This window comes from Haliotis rufescens, unplaced genomic scaffold (genome assembly GCF_023055435.1).
Source record: "Haliotis rufescens isolate VD_foot unplaced genomic scaffold, xgHalRufe1.0.p SCAF_6, whole genome shotgun sequence".
Taxonomy (NCBI): Eukaryota; Metazoa; Mollusca; class Gastropoda; order Lepetellida; family Haliotidae; genus Haliotis; species Haliotis rufescens.
In genome coordinates this window covers 41,088,477-41,108,503 of record NW_025964334.1, presented here as the reverse complement: position 1 = coordinate 41,108,503, position 20,027 = coordinate 41,088,477, and the positions used below count along the sequence as shown (strand labels likewise).

The 20,027-nt window shown below is 40.6% G+C and overlaps 1 protein-coding gene across 3 annotated transcripts in view; it reads right to left on the bottom strand.

The window, feature by feature from the left end:
* Positions 1–1,105: 1,105 nt before the first annotated feature.
* Positions 1,106–20,027, bottom strand: part of LOC124110754 (protocadherin Fat 4-like) — a 58,346-nt gene continuing 39,424 nt past the window's right edge. For all 3 annotated transcript variants that reach the window (XM_048386240.1, XM_046470138.2, XM_048386241.1), the window contains exons 18-29: positions 18,633–18,889; positions 17,726–17,909; positions 17,083–17,509; positions 16,344–16,537; positions 15,027–15,260; positions 14,130–14,380; positions 13,723–13,909; positions 10,036–10,569; positions 9,161–9,266; positions 7,267–7,298; positions 6,559–6,638; positions 1,106–1,817 (exon numbers count right to left, since the gene is read on the bottom strand). In XM_048386240.1, coding sequence (XP_048242197.1) covers positions 1,728–1,817; positions 6,559–6,638; positions 7,267–7,298; positions 9,161–9,266; positions 10,036–10,569; positions 13,723–13,909; positions 14,130–14,380; positions 15,027–15,260; positions 16,344–16,537; positions 17,083–17,509; positions 17,726–17,909; positions 18,633–18,889 — 2,576 coding nt within the window. In that variant the 3' untranslated portion in view covers positions 1,106–1,727. The remainder of the gene's footprint in view (positions 1,818–6,558; positions 6,639–7,266; positions 7,299–9,160; positions 9,267–10,035; positions 10,570–13,722; positions 13,910–14,129; positions 14,381–15,026; positions 15,261–16,343; positions 16,538–17,082; positions 17,510–17,725; positions 17,910–18,632; positions 18,890–20,027) is intronic.

Below are 20,027 nucleotides of genomic sequence, written 5' to 3'. Positions count from 1 at the left end.
TATGTGTCTATACACGCTACATGTGTCTATACATGCTATATGTGTCTATACATACTCTATGGGTCTATTCATACTATATGTGTATGTCCGTAATAAATGTGTCTATAGATTCTTTATGTGTTTATACATACTATATGTGTCTATGAATACTATATGTACCTACAGATACTATATGTGTCTACAGATACTATATGTGTCTGTACATGTTATATGTGTCTATAGATAATATATATTTCTATACATACTTTATGTGTCTATACCTACTATATGTGTCTATAGATGCTATATGTGTCTATACATTCTATATGAATCTATAAATGCTTTATGTGACTATGTGTCTATACATACTATATGCATCTATACATACTATATGTGTCTATACATACTATATGTGTCTACAGATACATGTGTCTACAGATACTATATGTGTCTTCAGATACTATATATGAATATACATTCTAAATGTGTCTACAGATACTACATATGTCTATACATACTATATGTGTCTATAGATACTTTATGTGTCTATAGATACTATATGTGTCTATACATGCTATATGCGTCTATACATGCTATATGTGTCTATACATCCAATATGTGTCTATACATGCTGTATGTGTCTATACATACTATATGTGTGTATACATGCTATGTGTGTTTATAAATGCTATATGTGTCTATACATACTATATGTGTCTATACATACCGTTTAAAGTGATGTTGTTTCCTTTTTATTGGTTTCATTGCATTATGTACTATTGGCAATGAGGCCGGAAATACTAAATACAATTTGCCATTTGTGTTGTAACTAATTGTGGATTGTCGTATTCCAACGCTTTGCTGTATACCCGAAATACTGCTTAAGATGAATCTCACCCTGGGGATTGTTATCTCGTGTACATCTATCTATTTGACCCGACAATCAATATTTTGTATTTTGGTTACATTTCGCCTATATTCCAACTAACATATTAAACTGTTGGTAAATAATATTTTGTCTTGATTGAAGTATATGATTTGCTTCATATTGCAGCCAACTCTTTCAAACATTCTTTCGTGTTGCGTGTAATGAAACCCGATTTCCACAAAAAACAAAAATATTCCACACAGGAAATAAACACTCATGTTCAGGAAAAGCTTAGTGGCTATTTATAGAAAGTCACCTATATGCAAATCACTGAGGGTTAGTTACAGTGCATATAACAGAAGAGAGTGAGACGTCACCTTTAAGAATAAGGATCGTTGAAAAGTAAACACAGTAACAACATACACAATATAAGTAATGTCCACAATAGAAGACAAGAACACACATACTTGGAAGCACTAAAACGTAACGTGAGGTTCAGACCAAGTTGTATTAATTCATACTTTTAGCATGTTATAGAATATCAAAACATGTCGGCGGCCGGTTCGTATCCGCTTTCACTTTGTTCCATATTTATAGTGCCTGAGTTCATAGAATGCACGTGTAAAAGTTTGATATAATATGGCCATGGTGCTTTCCGCTCATCTCAACTTTCAGTTCAGATCCTGGCAAGTGACAATACCATAGATGGTTGACAATAAATACACAATGTGACTGTTGACAACATACCTCACAGAGAGGTTCACAACACACACATAACCCTTAACTATTCAGACATTTTGAACGCAGGCAAATCACGACATTTCATTATACTTATACATATACATATTCTTATGGGTATATGAAACATCAGGCTATATGCTCAGGTCGACATTAAATGTTGCTTAGAGTATTCTTCTGCCATCATGTTGTCTGGGAGGTAGTTGCCTGTGTCCACGGAGGGCTGCACAGTCTGGAATTTCACAGAATATATCTATTATGGTAAATATTTGATACAGAACATATATACTTCTGCAGCGTAATAGTAGTCACGTAAGTCATTGATGCAGAATTATTAACGAAATATAACTCTATGGTGAACATTTCATACGGTCAGTTGAAACCAGTCTCATTAAAATCTTTTACTCCAATACGACACCCCTGTGAAGACAGCTCCATTGAAGGTCGCGTAAGGTGAACGCTGGAGTAACTTGCCAAAAGGATGTCACCTTTATAAGACGAAAGGTGTAGATGTTATGACATTCAGAAACGACAGGGTGTATTAATCATCAACAACAATATTTCTTTAATTTCAGGACAAATGGTATATTTCAGGACAACCGAGGCTCCAAGACGTGTTTCAGCATAACTGATAAGAATATTCTAAGAGTGGGGAGACAAGTACACAGCCCTGCTTTGCTCCAATGCAGATGTGGAGACCTTCAGAACCATCCAGCTGCACGATGTCTTTCATTGTAGTGTAAAATGACAAGATCATGCTGTGGACATTGGGTGGGCAGTCAGTCTTGACAACCTCTGCTCACAACGTTGAAGGCTATTTTGAGGAGGATGAAAGCGACGTGTAGTGTCTGCTTGTTCTCTCTGCAGTTTTGCCGTCGATGGAGTGCGAAGATAATGTTGGTCGCACATTGTTCTGCTCTGACGACACATTGCGATTCGGGATATGCCCTATTAGTGAGTGAGTGTGTGAATGAGCAAGTGCGCCTTTAACGGCATTCCAGTGTCGGCTTAATGTAGGAGGAAAGCCTGTGATGCAGGTCTCAGATGTTTACCACTTTGGAGAAACCCACGAGCACAGAAATGGAGCTGAAAAACCTGGAAACGTAATCAGAGAGAGCCGGGATTCGAGCCCACATAGTTTTCTGGCGTGCCCAAGAGACACAAACATGTACAGCACTTCGCCTTAGACGAGTGGGTCACCTGAGCCCCCCAATAAGTGAGTTTCTGTAGCTCAGCAAGGAGATCCCCCGATAGTTGTTACAATCACTTCTATCATCTTGTTCTAGTACGAGGGGACGATGTTGCAGTTTCTCCTGTCCATGCGCACCATTCACTCGTCCAAGCACTAACAGAAGTTTATGCAGAAGGCTAGCAGAACCTCCTTTCCGGACCTAATGGGCTCAAGAGTGATCCCATCCATTCTACAACCTCCTTGTTTAGCTCCTCTACCAAGGGTTTCTTGTACAGCACCTCCATCAACGGCAGGCGCTTAATGGCTTCAAGCTAATAGCCCAATATAATGTTTTTACTTGGCTACACCTCAGAGAAGTGCTCAACCCATATCTCCATCTGCTTGCCAATGTCACTGATTGTTTCGCCAGCTGCTGCTTGCTGGGGAGCCATGATGCTTAAAGTTGGATTAATGGCTTTCGTGCCGCCGTACACTTTTTGGATGCTCCCAGCATCAGCAGACCATTGAATGCCGTTTCAGAGCTGCAGCCAGTAGACGTTAATCTTCTTTTATTTTTCCTGGACTTTGCTTTTGGCTGTTACGAGAGCATGCAGGCCCTTCTGGTTGGGGCAGCGTTTATATTCTGTTAATGCTGCGCGCCTTTCCTCAGTGATAGGGATGAGCTCGCAGGAGTGGGTTTCGAGCCAGTCACGAGTTTCCCCTGCTTCTTCCCAGAGGGTGAGAGTGCAGTAGCGTGGAATGTGTCTCTCAGATGGTCCCATCCAATCTTTATTTGGCGTCCAATCTCTTTAAAATCAGATTTTAGTTTTTGCTACCGTTAAAGAGATCTGAGGTCATCCCATTATGGGTCACGTCAGCTGGTGCCAGTGCTTTGACAGAGGTGTCTCCAGGACACCTTGTGCTGAGGCTTAGTCTGGAAGTAGGAATCGGCACACGTACTGGTGTGTACACAGCTCGAGAAGACATCCAGCTGTAATCTTCTTGTCATCTTGTCCCTGACATTATTGCCATGATTCGTGGTCAGTACCAACTCTTTCATTGAAGTCACCAAGCAGTAGCAGCTGTTCTTGACTGGTGATCATTGCTGATGGTTTGGAGCTGGTCGCAGAACTGGAACTCGTCACTTGTACACCCCAACAAGGCTATTAAATGTGACGGGCTGGAGGGTCAGAAGTCTCTCCATGTCCATTTTTGCCAGACTCCATCATACTGAGCATTGAGTCCTTTACAGCAAAGCCGACGCTGGGCTTTCTGTAGCATGGCAATGTCCACTTGCAGTCTTCGGAGTTTGTTGTTGATGACAGTGTTTTGTGTATATCACTCATCTCCGAGAGGTCTACTGACAATCCGGTCGTCATGATGCCAACATTCAAGCATCCTATCCTAAGATCTGGCTTCTTGAGTTTCTTTCTTCTTTCTCGGTTGTCTTGACTGGTGCAAAGTGTACAGCCCACGGGCCAGGCTAAAGCGCTCGGTTCAAGATTATAATAAAGAGGTATCTATTCTACAGTGGGACTACATCAAATTTCAATACACAGTAGGTTTATCTCCTAATTCTATGTCATTAAAGCAAGTCTTATCACTGGTAGACTCCTGCTTCTAGGGTTGAGCCGTCACTGTGAGGCAATGCTGGAGTTTCCTCTCCAGGGCGCAGGCCTGGGCAGCATGATGCTCGTGCAACAGGTCCCCCGCTCCACGTCTCGCTGATGGATACCAGGGAACGGCAAAATACCACCTGGTATCAGAGATGTTGCAAGAGCTGCCTTAAGAGTTTTGATGACAACATCATACTGACCTAGGGACTCCAACATCTGATTTTTCTTAGCCTCTTAGCATCTCCCATGGATGGGATCAACCAGCCAAGGACCCGTCATCTAAAGCATCTGGTTTTGAGGTGCCAGGTTGCTGCTGCTTGTTCCCATGGCCACCCCAGTTTTAACAATCTTTGTCAGGTCACAGTTTAATAAAAGTTGACTTCAAATTATTCAAATACACGCTGTCTGCAAGAAAGGGTACCTTATTTTTTTTCCTATAATGCGAGGCATATTTCTTTTCGCTAAAACAGGGGCTTGATTTTTTAAAGAAACAATTCCGCCCCCTCCCTGAAAATCAAATGGTTTCTCGCTAACTGCTTGTATATTTTGTCTCGAGATGTGTTCATCTTCTCACTTACGGTAGTTAGTGCAATTCTAGCTCCTGTCCAGTCTGTAAGAGTGAGTGAGTATGGTTTTACGCCGCTTTAAGCAATATTCCAGAAATGGGCTTCACACATTTTACCCATGTCGTGAATCGAACCCGGGTCTTCGGCGTGACGAGCGAACTCTTTAACCACTAGGCTACCCGACCGCCCCCCAGTCTGTAAGAAGTTGTTTCAAAATAGAATGTTATAATAATATACTAACGCGGCTTTATTCTGATAGTCCCCAGTTATGATAATATACTTACGCGGCTTTATTCTGATAGTCCCCAGTTATAATAATATACTAACCTGGCTTTATTCTGATAGTCCCATGTTATAATAATATACTAACGCGGCTTTATTCTGATAGTCCCCGGTTATAATAATATACTAACGTGGCTTTATTCTGATAGTCCCATGTTATAATAATATACTAACGCGGCTTTATTCTGATAGTCTCCAGTTATTATAATATACTAACGCGGCTTTATTCTGATAGTCCCCGTTTATAATAATATACTTACCCGGCTTTATTCTGATAGTCCCATGTAATAATAATATACTAACGCGGCTTTATTCTGATAGTCCCATGTAATAATAATATACTAACGCGGCTTTATTCTGATAGTCCCCAGTTATAATAATATACTAACGTGGCTTTATTCTGATAGTCCCATGTAATAATAATATACTAACGCGGCTTTATTCTGATAGTCCCATGTAATAATAATATACTAACGCGGCTTTATTCTGATAGTCCCCGTTTATAATAATATACTAACGCGGCTTTATTCTGATAGTCCCCGGTTATAATAATATACTAACGTGGCTTTATTCTGATAGTCCCCGGTTATAATAATATACTAACGCGGCTTTATTCTGATAGTCCCCAGTTATAATAATATACTAACGCGGCTTTATTCTGATAGTCCCATGTAATAATAATATACTAACGCGGCTTTATTCTGATAGTCCCCGGTTATATTTGTTTTCGAGATGCAGAATTCAGATATGCTTGTCTGGATGTTTCGCTTCCGTCCGAGAATTTCGAAGCCTCGACGCTGATTGACAGATTACAGTTCACCCGACGCGACCTCCAAACAGATCTGATTGTAATGATGCGTGTAAGGAAGCGCATATGTACATAGTGGACAACAAAATGACATGAGATGATTGATTACCTATTTATCATTGACAGTTATATATATACTCACGGACAAAAAGTAACTGTGCTCAATAAGTTCAATAAAAATATATTTATTCTGAAATTAAATAATGCATTATTCAATACATAATCATGAAGACATCTCCTCGACTTTAAGGCCGTGTTACACAATTTGCACGTGCACATAAATGCACATCGCATCATTTGGATATTTGCCTGTTCATTGGGAGCATGATACTAACCAATGTTTTTTTTTTAAATGTGAACATAACACAATAATTGTTAAGTTGCCAGGTGCACATAAAAAACAAAACTTTTTAATTTTAATGTTCTTCGAAACACAATATTATCTCTTTGGGAGTATGTATGGGGCGATATCATAACTCGTCGGAGAACACAACTCATCATTTACAGTTTATCATTACATGACTACTAACCATATCCTCAACGTAGATAGACGGCTCGGGTTCGAGTGGTCTCTCAAAACCAGCTTTATTCTTCATAAATGTCGGCGACACTAAAACATAAATGTAATCTGAGGTGCTATCGCCAAATCTGTTCTGAGTAGGGTTGCGTGGTTGAGTGTGATGTGGTACGGTGAGACGGGTACACGCACGGCCACGGGCGTGGGAACTAGTGGGGCTAGTAGGTTATAAACATTACTACACCACAAACGGTAGTAATCTATATGGTCTTATTTGTATCACCTAGTATTATTGTTAGATACTGTACAATTTTGTGCTTTTGAGCGACTTTTGTTTCGAATGATTGAAGGTGTGAAACTACAGGGGTTGCGAAAACAGAAGCACCCCTGAAGTTCCTAAGTTCGTGACATACCATGGTGCACTTTCAGACCTTGAACTTAATCAAGACGTTTTAAGATTGCCTCCCTTAGTCTCTGATATTTGATGCACGTGTGCGCGCGCGCGTGTGTGTCTACGTGTGTGTACGAGTGTGTGTGTGTGCTTGTACTAGTCCGGATTAATGCCGTACTTATACTCTCTCTCTCTCTCTCTCTCTCTCTCTCTCTCTCTCTCTCTCTCTCTCTCTCGCTTAGTCTCCACCGCATAGGTTGTGTAACTAGTTAAAGGTAAATAGCTCACCAAGATGATCTCTTTTATTAAAACTGTGTTCCAGCTACCTACCTTTTGGGACATCCGGTCTCAACACTGATAATCTAGAAATAGAAACACAGCAAATGTGCAACTGATCAATGTATATATTATATGCCAAGCAGAAATCAATATTAGCTTTCATTCGCATGTCAAAGATAAAATTCCAGAGAATCCATCAGGGCGGTGTCAGATCGTAAAAAGGTTCTGTATCTTTCTATACTTAGTCTAGTAAAACAGAACATAAAAGTTTGCATTGCATGTAAAGAAGTTGCAACCACACACATGTCCTCTGAACGCCACACAACTGTGCATCTACCTTTATAACAAAGTTATAAACACTTAAAGTTTAAAAAACATCTCCTCACGTATTGAAAATATGTATAAAATGAAACAGAAAATCCTGTGTTGATAATTACCTTAATAGCAAAGTTACAAGCGCGTTACGTAACGTCTGGTTTGACAATACATATGCCCAATGAAAACTGAAAGTTATGTGCTCCTAGGTTCCTCAAAAGCTGAGTTATAAGGACTTCTCTGTTTGGAAAATCCACAGCACTTAACAACATGAGCATGAAAAATATATGCACATCAAGTTGATTGATATCACTTCTGGTTTGATGCAATACATGCCATAAAGTCCCATGCCTCGAGTTTATGTACTTCTGGTTGAATAACTTCATTCCTGGCTTTGGAAAAAAACCATATGTAATGCAAGACATCTTTAAAACAGAAAGCTACCTTAATAACAAAGCTTATTCACGTCTACTTAAATGACCCTCAATTTCAACCAATCACATGATTTGTTATTTCTAATTAAAACATGGTCGCTTGTTCTCACAAATATCACCGACAAACACACAGGGTTGGTTTCGTACAAGAAGAAGCAGAACTACACAACAAACGATCATTCCACAATGTGCCACAGACTTCGTCCTACAACAATGAATACTTCTTTAGCTATCACGAGCACTAACATTTGTGAATATTGAGACTATGGTGAATTTGACCCTCATTATCAGTAGTTCAAGCTCATTCTTAAGGCTATCCAACAAATAAACCAAATGTGATTTCGCTTGGTTGAATATAATAAAGAAGAGGCATCTGTAGATCACCTGGATAGGTAGTCCACAGTTTAAGATGTCAACAAAGATACAAACAAAAAATGCTGTCAGCATTGATCTTTAAACACGAACACTAACATCAGATATTTGGATAAAATATGATCTCATTGTAAGGAGAAACATGCCAAAGTTCAGCTTCCTAAGTCTGTCATTTTCAGGGGAGAAGATGTTAACAGAGCCAGTATGCCTTATATGATGCATGATAAAAAAGGTCAACACGTAAAATATCGCACAAAAACCCGGAACATATATGCTGAGCCTCACTACCAACCGTGGACGTACCAAATTTCATTCCATTTTGAACCATAATGGCCGAAAATAGATTTGTCAATATGACTGCCATTATATAGGGTTATAAATGAGATACAGTCATAATTATTTACATGCATATGGCTGGAATATTGCTCAGCGTGGCGTAAAACAACCAATACAAACTCATACATAAGTAGATATATTAAAAGAACCCACAATATTAACACCGCATGCAAGTCTGCATAAAAGGACAGTTTAGTGAGAATGGCAAACAATATTCAAGATGATCTTAACATTGACCTTGGCCTTATACATAGGTCACTCACAACCTTTTCAGATTGTTCGGAGGATAACATGTACCACGTTTCATTGACATGCAGTGAATGCTTCTTGACTGATGGTTTAAAACTTGTCTGCCAACCTATGACCTCGAGAACGGCCTTGATATTCACGGTTTCAAAAACAAAGTGCAGCGCCTGATGCTAAATCCCAATCGTATTTACTACAATTACATATGCTTGACAATCAGTGTGAGTATCCCTGCTGCTTACATGCTCCTCAGGCTGAATCCCAGCACACCTATGAGCCCGGCTGCCAGCACTGCTGTGACTATCCTCATTGGAACAACGGCGGAATCATCAGTCACCTGCTCACAGCCTGAAATGAGCATACAACACATACAAAGTAGATATCTGGTAATCCCCGCCGTCATGTTAGTAGAGTATTGCTAAACGCGGCGTAAAACCACACTCACTCACTCACAAAGTATATTTCTGGTGCCCCCACCGTCATGTCAGTAGTGTATTGCTAAAAGCGGCGTAAAACAACACTTACTCACTCACTCACTAACAAAGTATATGTTTCATACCCCAGCCGTCATGTTAGTAGAGTATTGCCAAAAGCGGCGTAAAACTATAATCACCCACTCACTCACTAACAAAGTATATGTCTGCTTCCCCCACCGTCATGTCAGTAGAGAATTGTCATAAAGCCGCGTAAAACCTCACTTACTCTCTCACTTACAAAGTATAAGTCTGGTACCGCAGCCGTCATGTTAGTAGAGTATTGCCAAAAACGGCGTAAAAGTATACTCACTCACTCACCAACAAAGTATATATATCGTGTGCCAGATATGCGTATGAGGTATCGTATCAGTATACACCAGATATAATTATTCTAGAAGTTTTCAGGATTAACTGTACGGGCCTGCAGCCAATAAGGAAACATGCATTAGAGACAATCGGCATTGTTGCACCACAGAAACAATAACTGTTTATTTCTGACCTATACCAATAACTGTCCGAACATGAACATATGAGCGCTCTGTAGTCGATATTGCTGACTACTGAGTTAAACGAAGAGCAAACTCTATTGATCCCTCATATGGTTTTCAGAAGCCATCACGCAGCATGATGATAACTCTGACCTGGGTTTTCAGTGGAGCTAGAAGTAGTAGCATTAGATGGCCCACAGTATTCCAACTCTATGTACACAGTGGATTCATCCATCAGGTCAGAATTCACCGAGTCTGTAACGGTCACCGCGAGTGTGTGATAGATGTCCTCCCCTATATGGAATGTGGGTGTGCTGAGGACAACGTTGCCGGTGTTTGCCTCCATTGTGAAGATGCTCCCTGAGTAGTCCTTGAAGCGAAATTCAGCAAACCCAACAGAATCTATGTCGTCTGCTGCCAGAGTGAGCACCGTAGAGTCCACCAATGTCGTACATGGGACGGTAGTTGTATAGAATTCCTTGGTAAATTGTGGCGCATTGTCGCTGAAATCCATGAGTGTCACTTTGATAGTTCCTGTGATGTTGTTGATGCCATCGCTAGCCTGCACCACAATGTCATAGTAACTATCACCGCCAGTCGCTATGTCGGCGTCAAGTTTTATATTCGTCTGGAGTGTTCCGGTAGTAACGTCTATTCCAAAAATGCCGCGGCCATCAGCGCTTGAATCTACAAGAGATACCAAATCAAGATGTACGATCGATCAAGACTTTCATGTAACAGGACTTTCATGCAAATTGCATTATCAGAGAAAGAACTGATGCAAAAAATAATCTTTGCAAATTCGGTAACCCATCATTAGAACTATGTCTATAAAATTAAATGTATATGAAAAATAACATATGATGTAATATTTAGTTATAAAATAATATATACAGATTGGAGGATACTAGTATGCATATTTGCATTGATAAACGAGGAAAACTTTTATTGAGAGTCATATACATGTCATAAGCTCCATTCACAGGCACACAGAGTTCATCACTTCAGGTCATGCTTCAATCCAACTTCAGCAGACTCTTGTGTTGACCATTTCCAAGGTATACATGTTTCCTCGGGTGCTAGAGTAACACTAACGCTGACTGGGGCACTCTTGGCACATTCAATCTTCTTGATTTAAAAGATGCGTTCAGTGAACTTGTATTTCCTTGTAAATGACTGCAGGGGATGTTCCTCCTCTGACATCTGGGATGTAAAGAACCTCTTGAACCCATTCAGGTTTCATAATAATGAGCACATGGCATATCCGCTTCACTGGTCATAGATGATGTTTACAGTGGGAGGATATGTATCTTGGGAGATTTTAAGAGCATGGTTGCACATGCAAAGAGCAAATAAAGATCATTATATAAAATAGTGCGAAGAAGAGAACAACTACCAAAAGCACAAATATCAAATTCATTACATAAAATGTTTGAGAAATGGCCATGAATAACTTTTTTAACAAGTGCAGCTGTCGTCATTGGTTGGAAGAAACATGTACAGCTTCATTCGTACAATGATCTCTGAGGAGATGATGTTTACGACAGACGACCGACAATATTTTGCATATCAATGCGACGTCACAACAATCGTAAGGAGGCGTCACACATAAAATTTTGCGAATCCGTGTTTGTCAACAAAACACATTCCGGATGGTTCGCCAACTGTTGGTGACAAATAGAACCAGACTCTATGCTCGTCAACATGTTTGCCAACATTTCACAAATCGCGTCTGCTATTCGAAAAGGCAACAGCTCAAGGCTAGTCTCGTCTCGTCTCTTACAGGATGTACAATTTGGTTGCACTGCGTAAATAAGGAAAATGTTGCGACGATACCTTTCATGCATTTTATACGATTCTACTCTGAATTATAGAACTGAGATAGAATAAAACGATTCGGCACTATGTGCCTACTGTACCATTTCTGAGAATACAAAACATATTGGTTATCACTTGGACTTTCAAAACACGAAGACCGCCTCCGTGGTCTGGTAGAGCGTCCACCCGGAGAGCGGAAGGTCCGGGGTTCGATCCCCGGCCGCGTCATACCAAAAGACGTTAATACTTGTTGTTACCCTGTCTGGCGCTCGGCACTAAGGGGCTAAAACAAGGACTGCTCGGCTCGGAGTCAGTAGATTGTGTCTGAGTGGGGTATTCATGTTAAACTGCAGCATGGTATCTCAGTGTGCTAGCACTATAAATCGGCATCAGTCCGGACTAGTACAAGCAGCCACACACACGTGCACGCTATATAAGTGCAATAATCTTGGACGCGACGTTAAACCCCATTTCACCTTACCCCTCCTCAAAACACGAACAGATCTAGGAAAATACGACACAGGCATCCCATTTACTAATTATGTTCAATGCCAATGTTCTGCAAATAATTGAAATAAACATACCTATTACTTCAACTGATACTAGACAATCGCAATTCTTTGACCTTTTTCTGCCAAGGGCAAAGAATGAGGGATAAGAATGGTTTCCCTTCTACCATCGTGTACATTACTGAAGAAAAATGGAGAGGACACCTTGTCATTGGTTTCCTGGATGGATTGTTGTTTTATAAACATACAATCCATGAATAAATATTGATTAGGAAATATAAATGAAAATACTTAAAATAATCTCGCAGACAGTGCTTTGTTCACAATATACAAAATGACATGCAGGCAGAAATAAAATATGTTTCTTTGTAGATCGTATCCTTTCAGACAAAATTCTAATATGTACATTTTATTCAGACTACAAGGGCTGAAGTAATTGTTCTTGGTTGATGTAATATTTGTTTCAAACCTCACTATTATGGTTCAGTATCGTGTCAGTTTTTAAGAAACGGATTAGTTTGCTTTTTAAAAAACCATACACATACAATGTGAACAAAGTCAATGCAGTATTGACAGGATGTCTACGGCGGTTTTACGAACCGGGAATACATAGTATTTCAAAATCGTTATAACAGGAATAATATGATGTAATCTGGTTTGATGACGGATGAAAAACCAGTAGAAATGTCAACCCAAATGTTGATAGCGTGTTTAGGTTACAGTTAAAATAGCTTATTGAGGCCACTAAGTAGATATAGACAACTATCTGACATGTGGTTGGTAGCCATTACTGTATTCAACTACAACAACAGACTTACATGAAAAGCCGTAATTCACAAGCGCACATGTCAAAGTAGGAGTCAGGCGGAACGAAACACATTCTGGTATTACAGTTAAACCAATATTATCAACAAGAAATATCACTGCTCTTATTAGATTCGAAAATTATTATGTTTATTCAATCTGCATTAATACCCAATTCCCAGTTCTTATTCAACACACCAAGAGATTTCAGAGTTGGCCAATTCGGGTTTACAACCGTTAGTTGACTCTGCAAAGCCGGCTACAAAACAAACACGGTTTACTGACTAAACCGCTTACAACGTTTCCACCAGTATGAAACATGAAGACATGTAGTTCTTTTTGGAGCTGACAAATTGGGACGTGCTGATTGACTCGAAAGGGTTGGCTGGTTGAGTTTACAGCACACTTGGATGTATATATTTCTTCTGGGACGAAACCGCAACACATGAATCCTGCTGTCATGTACAGATCACTTAAGCTCGTCTGCTTCACTTCAACTCAAAACCAAAAACCAATCTATAACAATATATTATAATTGATTGTATGATTGCGCACACTACGTGATTCACACAAGGCGCTTGACCTACATCTACACTTAGACATTGATATGAGCCCAAACCGTGGAACCTATAATTCCCTTTGTTTTTGTCCATTTGTCCTTATGCACACCTTTAGTGTCCCTTGAGAAATACCATCACTTCCGTCTCACCTGAGATGACGGAGACAATGCTGTAGCTAATGCTCCCCTGTGTCCCTTTGTCCACATCAGTAGCAGTGAACTCCTCCACCATCGCCCCAGGGTTCACACTTTCTGATAGCGTCACCCCCGGAAAGTTATTACTGCCGTCAACCGTCGGGGAAGACCACACCGGAGGGGTCTCGTCAGTACCAGACACCTGCATTTACCAACCACACTGCTCAAGCTTGTCAAGGTCAACACACGTTCAAACTTAAATTAATAACATGCACCTCGGTAATCTGTAAAATATATGTGCCACTTTACATTATCCAAGCGAAGATACAGATGTTTTGAAAATTAAACTATTTTCACATGTTTAGTGAACTTAAAAAGGGGGCGCACACACAGTGTATGTTATTAGAAAAGTTTCGAAGTACCTGTACGGAGACCAATACGGAGCCAGTAAGAGGCTTGCCGTGTGTTGGTTTGTCTCGACACAACAGAGTCAGAGAGTATACATATCCTGTCCCTTCCAGTGCCTCGTAGTCCAACTGGCTACCGTCCACGTGCACCTCCATCGATGATACGGAAAATATCGTGTCAGCGCCGTCAGTAGTGGGTATGACTAGTTCAACGTCACCGTTGACACCTGAATCGTCATCTGTGCACACAACGTCCACGAGTTTGGCTGGAAAATGCACATACAGGTTAAAATGTCTGATTCTGCAATTAAACAGCTCTCATTGAATACATTACACGTATAATTTGTTAATAGCGTGCAGTTCGTGAATCTATTATTTCTTTCAGTTTATGTTTCGTTTGTTTCGCCGTCAGTCACCCCAGTTCACAATATAACAACGGACATCAACCATGCTAGAAAGAGCTGCGGGATTTTGTAGCAGACGAGAAAGATCCTCAGAAGCTTATGTGCCTTGTATAACAGCCCCCATCATTGGAGATCGTGAATCACAATGTGTATCTTGATTTGTTATTCGCTATCATAGAGAGCGGAAAGTCAGGGGTTAGATGCCCGGCCTCGTTAAACCTAAAGACGTTAAAAGATGGTACTTGTTGTCACCGTTCCTGGCGCTCGGCATTAAGGGGCTTAAACAAGGACTGGTCGGCTCGGAGTCAGTATACTATGTCTGAGTGAGGTATTCATGCTAAACTACGGCATGGTATCTCAGTGCATGCTCGTTGCTATATATGTGCAAAATTCTTGAAGGCGGCGTTTAACCTCACCACCTCATGCAGGCAGCCGTGGTATGTTATTGCTTGCCCACATTCACTTACTCCTTCACTCGGAAAGAACTGTTACGAACAAGTCTCTTAACCTGATGCACTGTTTTCCTCTACAGTTGCCTTGTAAATCTGCTCCCCAAACACTGGTACAAATTCGTTTACATCAATAACAGCGACATCAACATCGACAGTGCCTGTCAGAGCAGCTGAGTCGGTGACAGTGACGGTGACACCGAGGGACGTAACTCCGTTGTCAGCATCTATAGCGTTTGCGACGAACACACGGCCAGATGTTTCATTGATAGCCAAGCTGCTGCTGTCAGTGCCTGAAATGTTGGTGAAATGTTGTGTAAGAGGGCGTTAACGTAAATTTAACTGGACACCATATACTCTCTTTTACGCAGCTAGAAATAAGTAAAAACAGTATTAAGGCACTGTTGCTTACCAGATATATTCCTGGTTAGCTGGATGTTGCGTTTAGTGTAATCTTAGCCATCAAACAAAATCAACCTAGTTGTTAATTGATTGTGTTATGTGGTCTGTTTGGTGAGATAGGACAGCTTAATCTCGGTGTAATATTCTTTTAGCTATAGAGAACATTGCGATGCCGAGACACATTCAAAGTATCTTGATACATCGCTTTCTGAGACCTAAGATTATCCTGTTTTGCAACATGGCAACAATGTCAAAACTTTAGTTTAAGAAGTGGTGCAGGAAATTAATTACTAATCATTATCTACACAAACGTTGAGCTAGTTAAATGTAATATTTGTAGAAATGGCATTATAGAAACACAACTCAATTGTTACTTGAGTTGGCATTAAGAATTGAACTCTGATTTGCCCTCTGAGCAACGTTTAAGTTTAAACAGTTTTCTATTGTTCTGTATCCCAAAGTCACTGTATGGCCCTATACACTTAGCCATAAAGAGGCATCTCTCTAGTTCTTTTGTTGTGGTATCCCAAAAAATATCTAATTTTAAGTTATGTTCTAAGATTGAGAAATTAATTATTTTTATTTTACTTTACTTGCATGAACAAATCTGAATATGAAATGTGCGGTTCCGCAACAAAGTAGTGTTTCAGATTTTTAGAACGTGTAGTCTCTTAGAAGACTATTCTTAAAGATATGATGAGTATGGCTTTACACCACCTTCAGCAACATTCCAGCAACACCACGACAACAGGAATGGGTTTCAAATATTTCGCACCCATGCAGGTCATCTATGTCGGCATGATAAGCCAACGTACTGACCCCACTGACATTCATAAATTTATGAGCAGGAAATTTATAAACGAAATGAAGGATAATTTGCATCTTCTTCGTCTTATTAACTGCTTTTTAAGGTGCATACCTGATCTATCGATCACGTTTTACACCTTCTGTTTTATTACCCTACCCATTCGTACCACTGAGGGCGTATGTAGCACTGTCTTGTGTGTCCACGTCGCTTAACTCAAACAGGCGACCTATCACCGTCCCGAAGTCAAGTTCCTCTGGAATGGTGACGAAGTCGTAGCCCGTAAGTGTTGGGGCGGTGTCAGCAATATCTGTCACTGCGATCGTCAAAGTTTTTGTTGAGGATGATGTCCCGTCTGAAGCACTAGAATATATGAATATGTGTGAATTAAAACCTTTTAATAGGATCAAGGGCTCGATAAGACCGTGCATTGTGCATACTTAGCCCACAAAAGGAAAATGTCGTCCCAAACAGAAACAGTTGACGCGTGCCCTCGTGTCGCATGGATCAGGCGTTAACCAAAGTTGCTCACTCATTCAACCCCACCTCGACACACAGAATTTCTCCATGCATGCATTCCTTTCAGAAGTCGGACCACACATGGTGGGGGCACGCTGCATGGTTGTGAAAATGAAACATAGAAATATCATTTGATAAAGAGAGACTTTCTTCTGCCAGAAGGGATAAAGGCGGAACACCTCCAGTGTATGTTACTAATACGTTTCATTCAAAATTAATTTCATTCTCTGCATTCTTTGCCCGATGCTAACCAAATGAATAAAAGTGGTGTATACGATGTCTAAACTTCACATAAACCATAAAGTGCAACTCCATTAACTTGACTGGAAATGGAAGCCAAACTATGACCTATAGTTAAGAGGAGACTACAGTCAAAACAGTCATCTTACTCGACTTCCACGGAGTAGCACCTCGTTGTCTCGTAGTCAAGAGCCGCCAGTGTCAGTATCTTCGGCTCGGTCGCATCACCTTCGAAAACTGCTGTGTGTGACCCGGTAACGGTTAATGTAACTGGATCACCGTCGTAGTCGTCTACACCTAACGTTGCTACAACATGGCCTACAGCAACGTCTTCCGCCACTGAGAACTTGAAGTTGGCGTCAGTGAACACAGGGGCGTTGTCGTTGACACCAACAAGCGTCAATTTCTGAGTAGCCTGAGTTTCCTTCTGGGTAGAGCCACCATCAGCAGCCTTGATGACCACATCGTAGGAAACGACGCCTCCTGTACCTGTATCTGCATCCAGAGCCTTGCCCACACGTAGACTCCCACTGTCTCGGTCAATTACAAATGTGTTTGGTGCGCTGTTGCCTGTGTCTGTGTATTAAACATATCACTACCTGTTATTGAATGTTAAGTCACTTCACAACACAGACAACCGTTTAGACTCGGACTTACTTGGTTCTCATGTTATTGGACATATCTATACTAGGTGAAGCGACGTCACGGAAAGTGGAAGCACTGTGTTCACGATAATTTCGGTTGTCATCTTACCACTCCATGGTACCACTAGTACAAGTATGTTTATTATACCTGTTGTAATTGAGACGATCTCATAGTGCACTCTTCCGTCGTCTCCGTGGTCGTCGTCTGTTGCTACGTAGGTGACGATAGCTGTACCCGGGACCGTATCTTCATTAAGCATCTCATCGGGGAAGTTACCAGATGTTGGTACCGGAGAAGTAAAGGCCGGGGTAAACTCGTTCTTTTCCGAAACCTGCAGATATAATCTTTATACATTCCTACGTTTGAATACACCAACTCTGCCATACATAGCATCATTAAGAGAGCAATGCATGTGTGTGTGAGATAGTTAAAAATTATAGTGGCGTTGGCGGTATGTCAGCCATATAGTGAATAGAAGAAATTATACACTAATGATAAATTTAGAATATATATAATTGTCGAAAAAATACAGTAAAACAACTAGATTATAATTAAATCTAAAAGTATGGTTAGTAAAGTAGACACTTGAAAATTGGATTTGACCCATAAATTATCAACGTTATCAAAATGTTACTAGACTGAAAACAGTCGCCAAAATATTGCAAACTTAAGATCCAAAACACAAATATACCCGTATCAAATACATCACCATCGAAAAACCAGTTCTTATTTGTTTAATGCCCTGTAGTATAGTGTGTAACAATAAACTGTATAATAATACGTAACAATACAGAATAAAAACGGGCTGTATGTCAGCAATAACCACAGTTAGGCCACCGTACATGTACTTCTTCTATCTACGTGGTACCACAGCAGCATCCTTTGGTCACTGGTGACACAATCACAAAGTAAGTCACAAGTTGAAATGACAGATACGCTTAAAGGGCCTGCGTGCAACTACTTTGAAAGACGTGGAACTTGCATACCAAGGCATGTGAGCATCTGGACTTGGAACAAATTACTAGCAACATACACCTCTCCCTCACCTACCTACCTGTACGGCCACCATGACGACACCAGTGAGGGATGGCCACTTTGAAGGCGTGTCGGACACGCCAACTGTCAGATAGTAGGTGTAGTCTGTGGCCTCGAGATCTTCATAGTTTATTTGACTCGCATCGCCCCACAACTCCATGTCTTTGTACTGAAACAAGCCACTCGAGTCCCCTCCGGTCACCGTCGCCACGAAGGCCGCATTATCACCAGCGTCAGCATCGCTACAAGTTAGGGCAGACATGATCTTTTGATCACCTGTGACGAGAAAAGGCGTCATATAACATATGGCATCATTTGGCCCTTCAAAGCCAAATCTATTTATTATTTACTGCAGGTGTACCTTGGAAAGATTGAACAAAATATATTTCAACCAGCACGTTCTTGTTGACAATCAATGATAATGAGCAAATCTATCACCCGAGCGATTCGGTATATTGCCACCAATGCCGCGACCGGCATTATTCCAGGAGCCAACATGAGCAATTAACCTGACGATGTTGCACATCCAACATTCGGAATGTGTGACACTTGGTCATGCTTGGGTAATGTTTAGGGATAGGTTCTGGGCCTGGGCTCACTTGCACTAAACGACCTTAGCGCTAAGATGATCGTAACTCCCATACTTTTAACAAAGGCTTACGATAGTCGTAGAGCTTAGATCGCTTTGTGCAAGTGGGCCCTGTTGTATCATCGAATATTGGTATTAGTTCTTTTCTAATACAGGTCTATGTTCTAGATGGGTGATGTTATGTTGATGTTTTCAGGTGTTAAGGGTCTATGAACATTATTCTTCAGGTAGTCTTATTCTCACAAACAATGTTTGTAATTGTAAACATAAGTTACAACCAGATATTATGATTTGAAGAAAGAAATATATGTTACATATGCATGATTATGATCCACCCAAAGGCAAAGACTTTGTTGGTGTAGTTTCGTGTCGATTACAGTCGTTACTGAGTTTAAGGATTTGGATGGTCTTTATGAGATTACAATTAAAGTTTCCGGACGGCAAATTTCATGTTTCCCCGATCATACAACTTTCCAGATCAATAGTTATTGTGGTTCCCACTTTTACACTGTATTTTTCCATCTTGTTTCAGACTGGACGCGAGTGGTGCCATATCGCTAGACATACAAGGTCTAAAAACAGGGGGTGCTTAATTAATGTCCAGGTGTATATAACAAAAGTAAGACGGTTCCTAAAAACAATACTTAAAAAATCAAGGGCACGGGTAGCCCAGTCCTCTAGGGCGCCGCAATTTGCTGTGCAGAGTTACGTCCCTTATGTTCGCCAGAAACCTATGATTGTGTGTTCGAATCTTGGTTCACCCTTATCATGTTTCTAACTTTACCATCACCATACCTGTGCATATTGGTTTCACCAAAGTGGTTA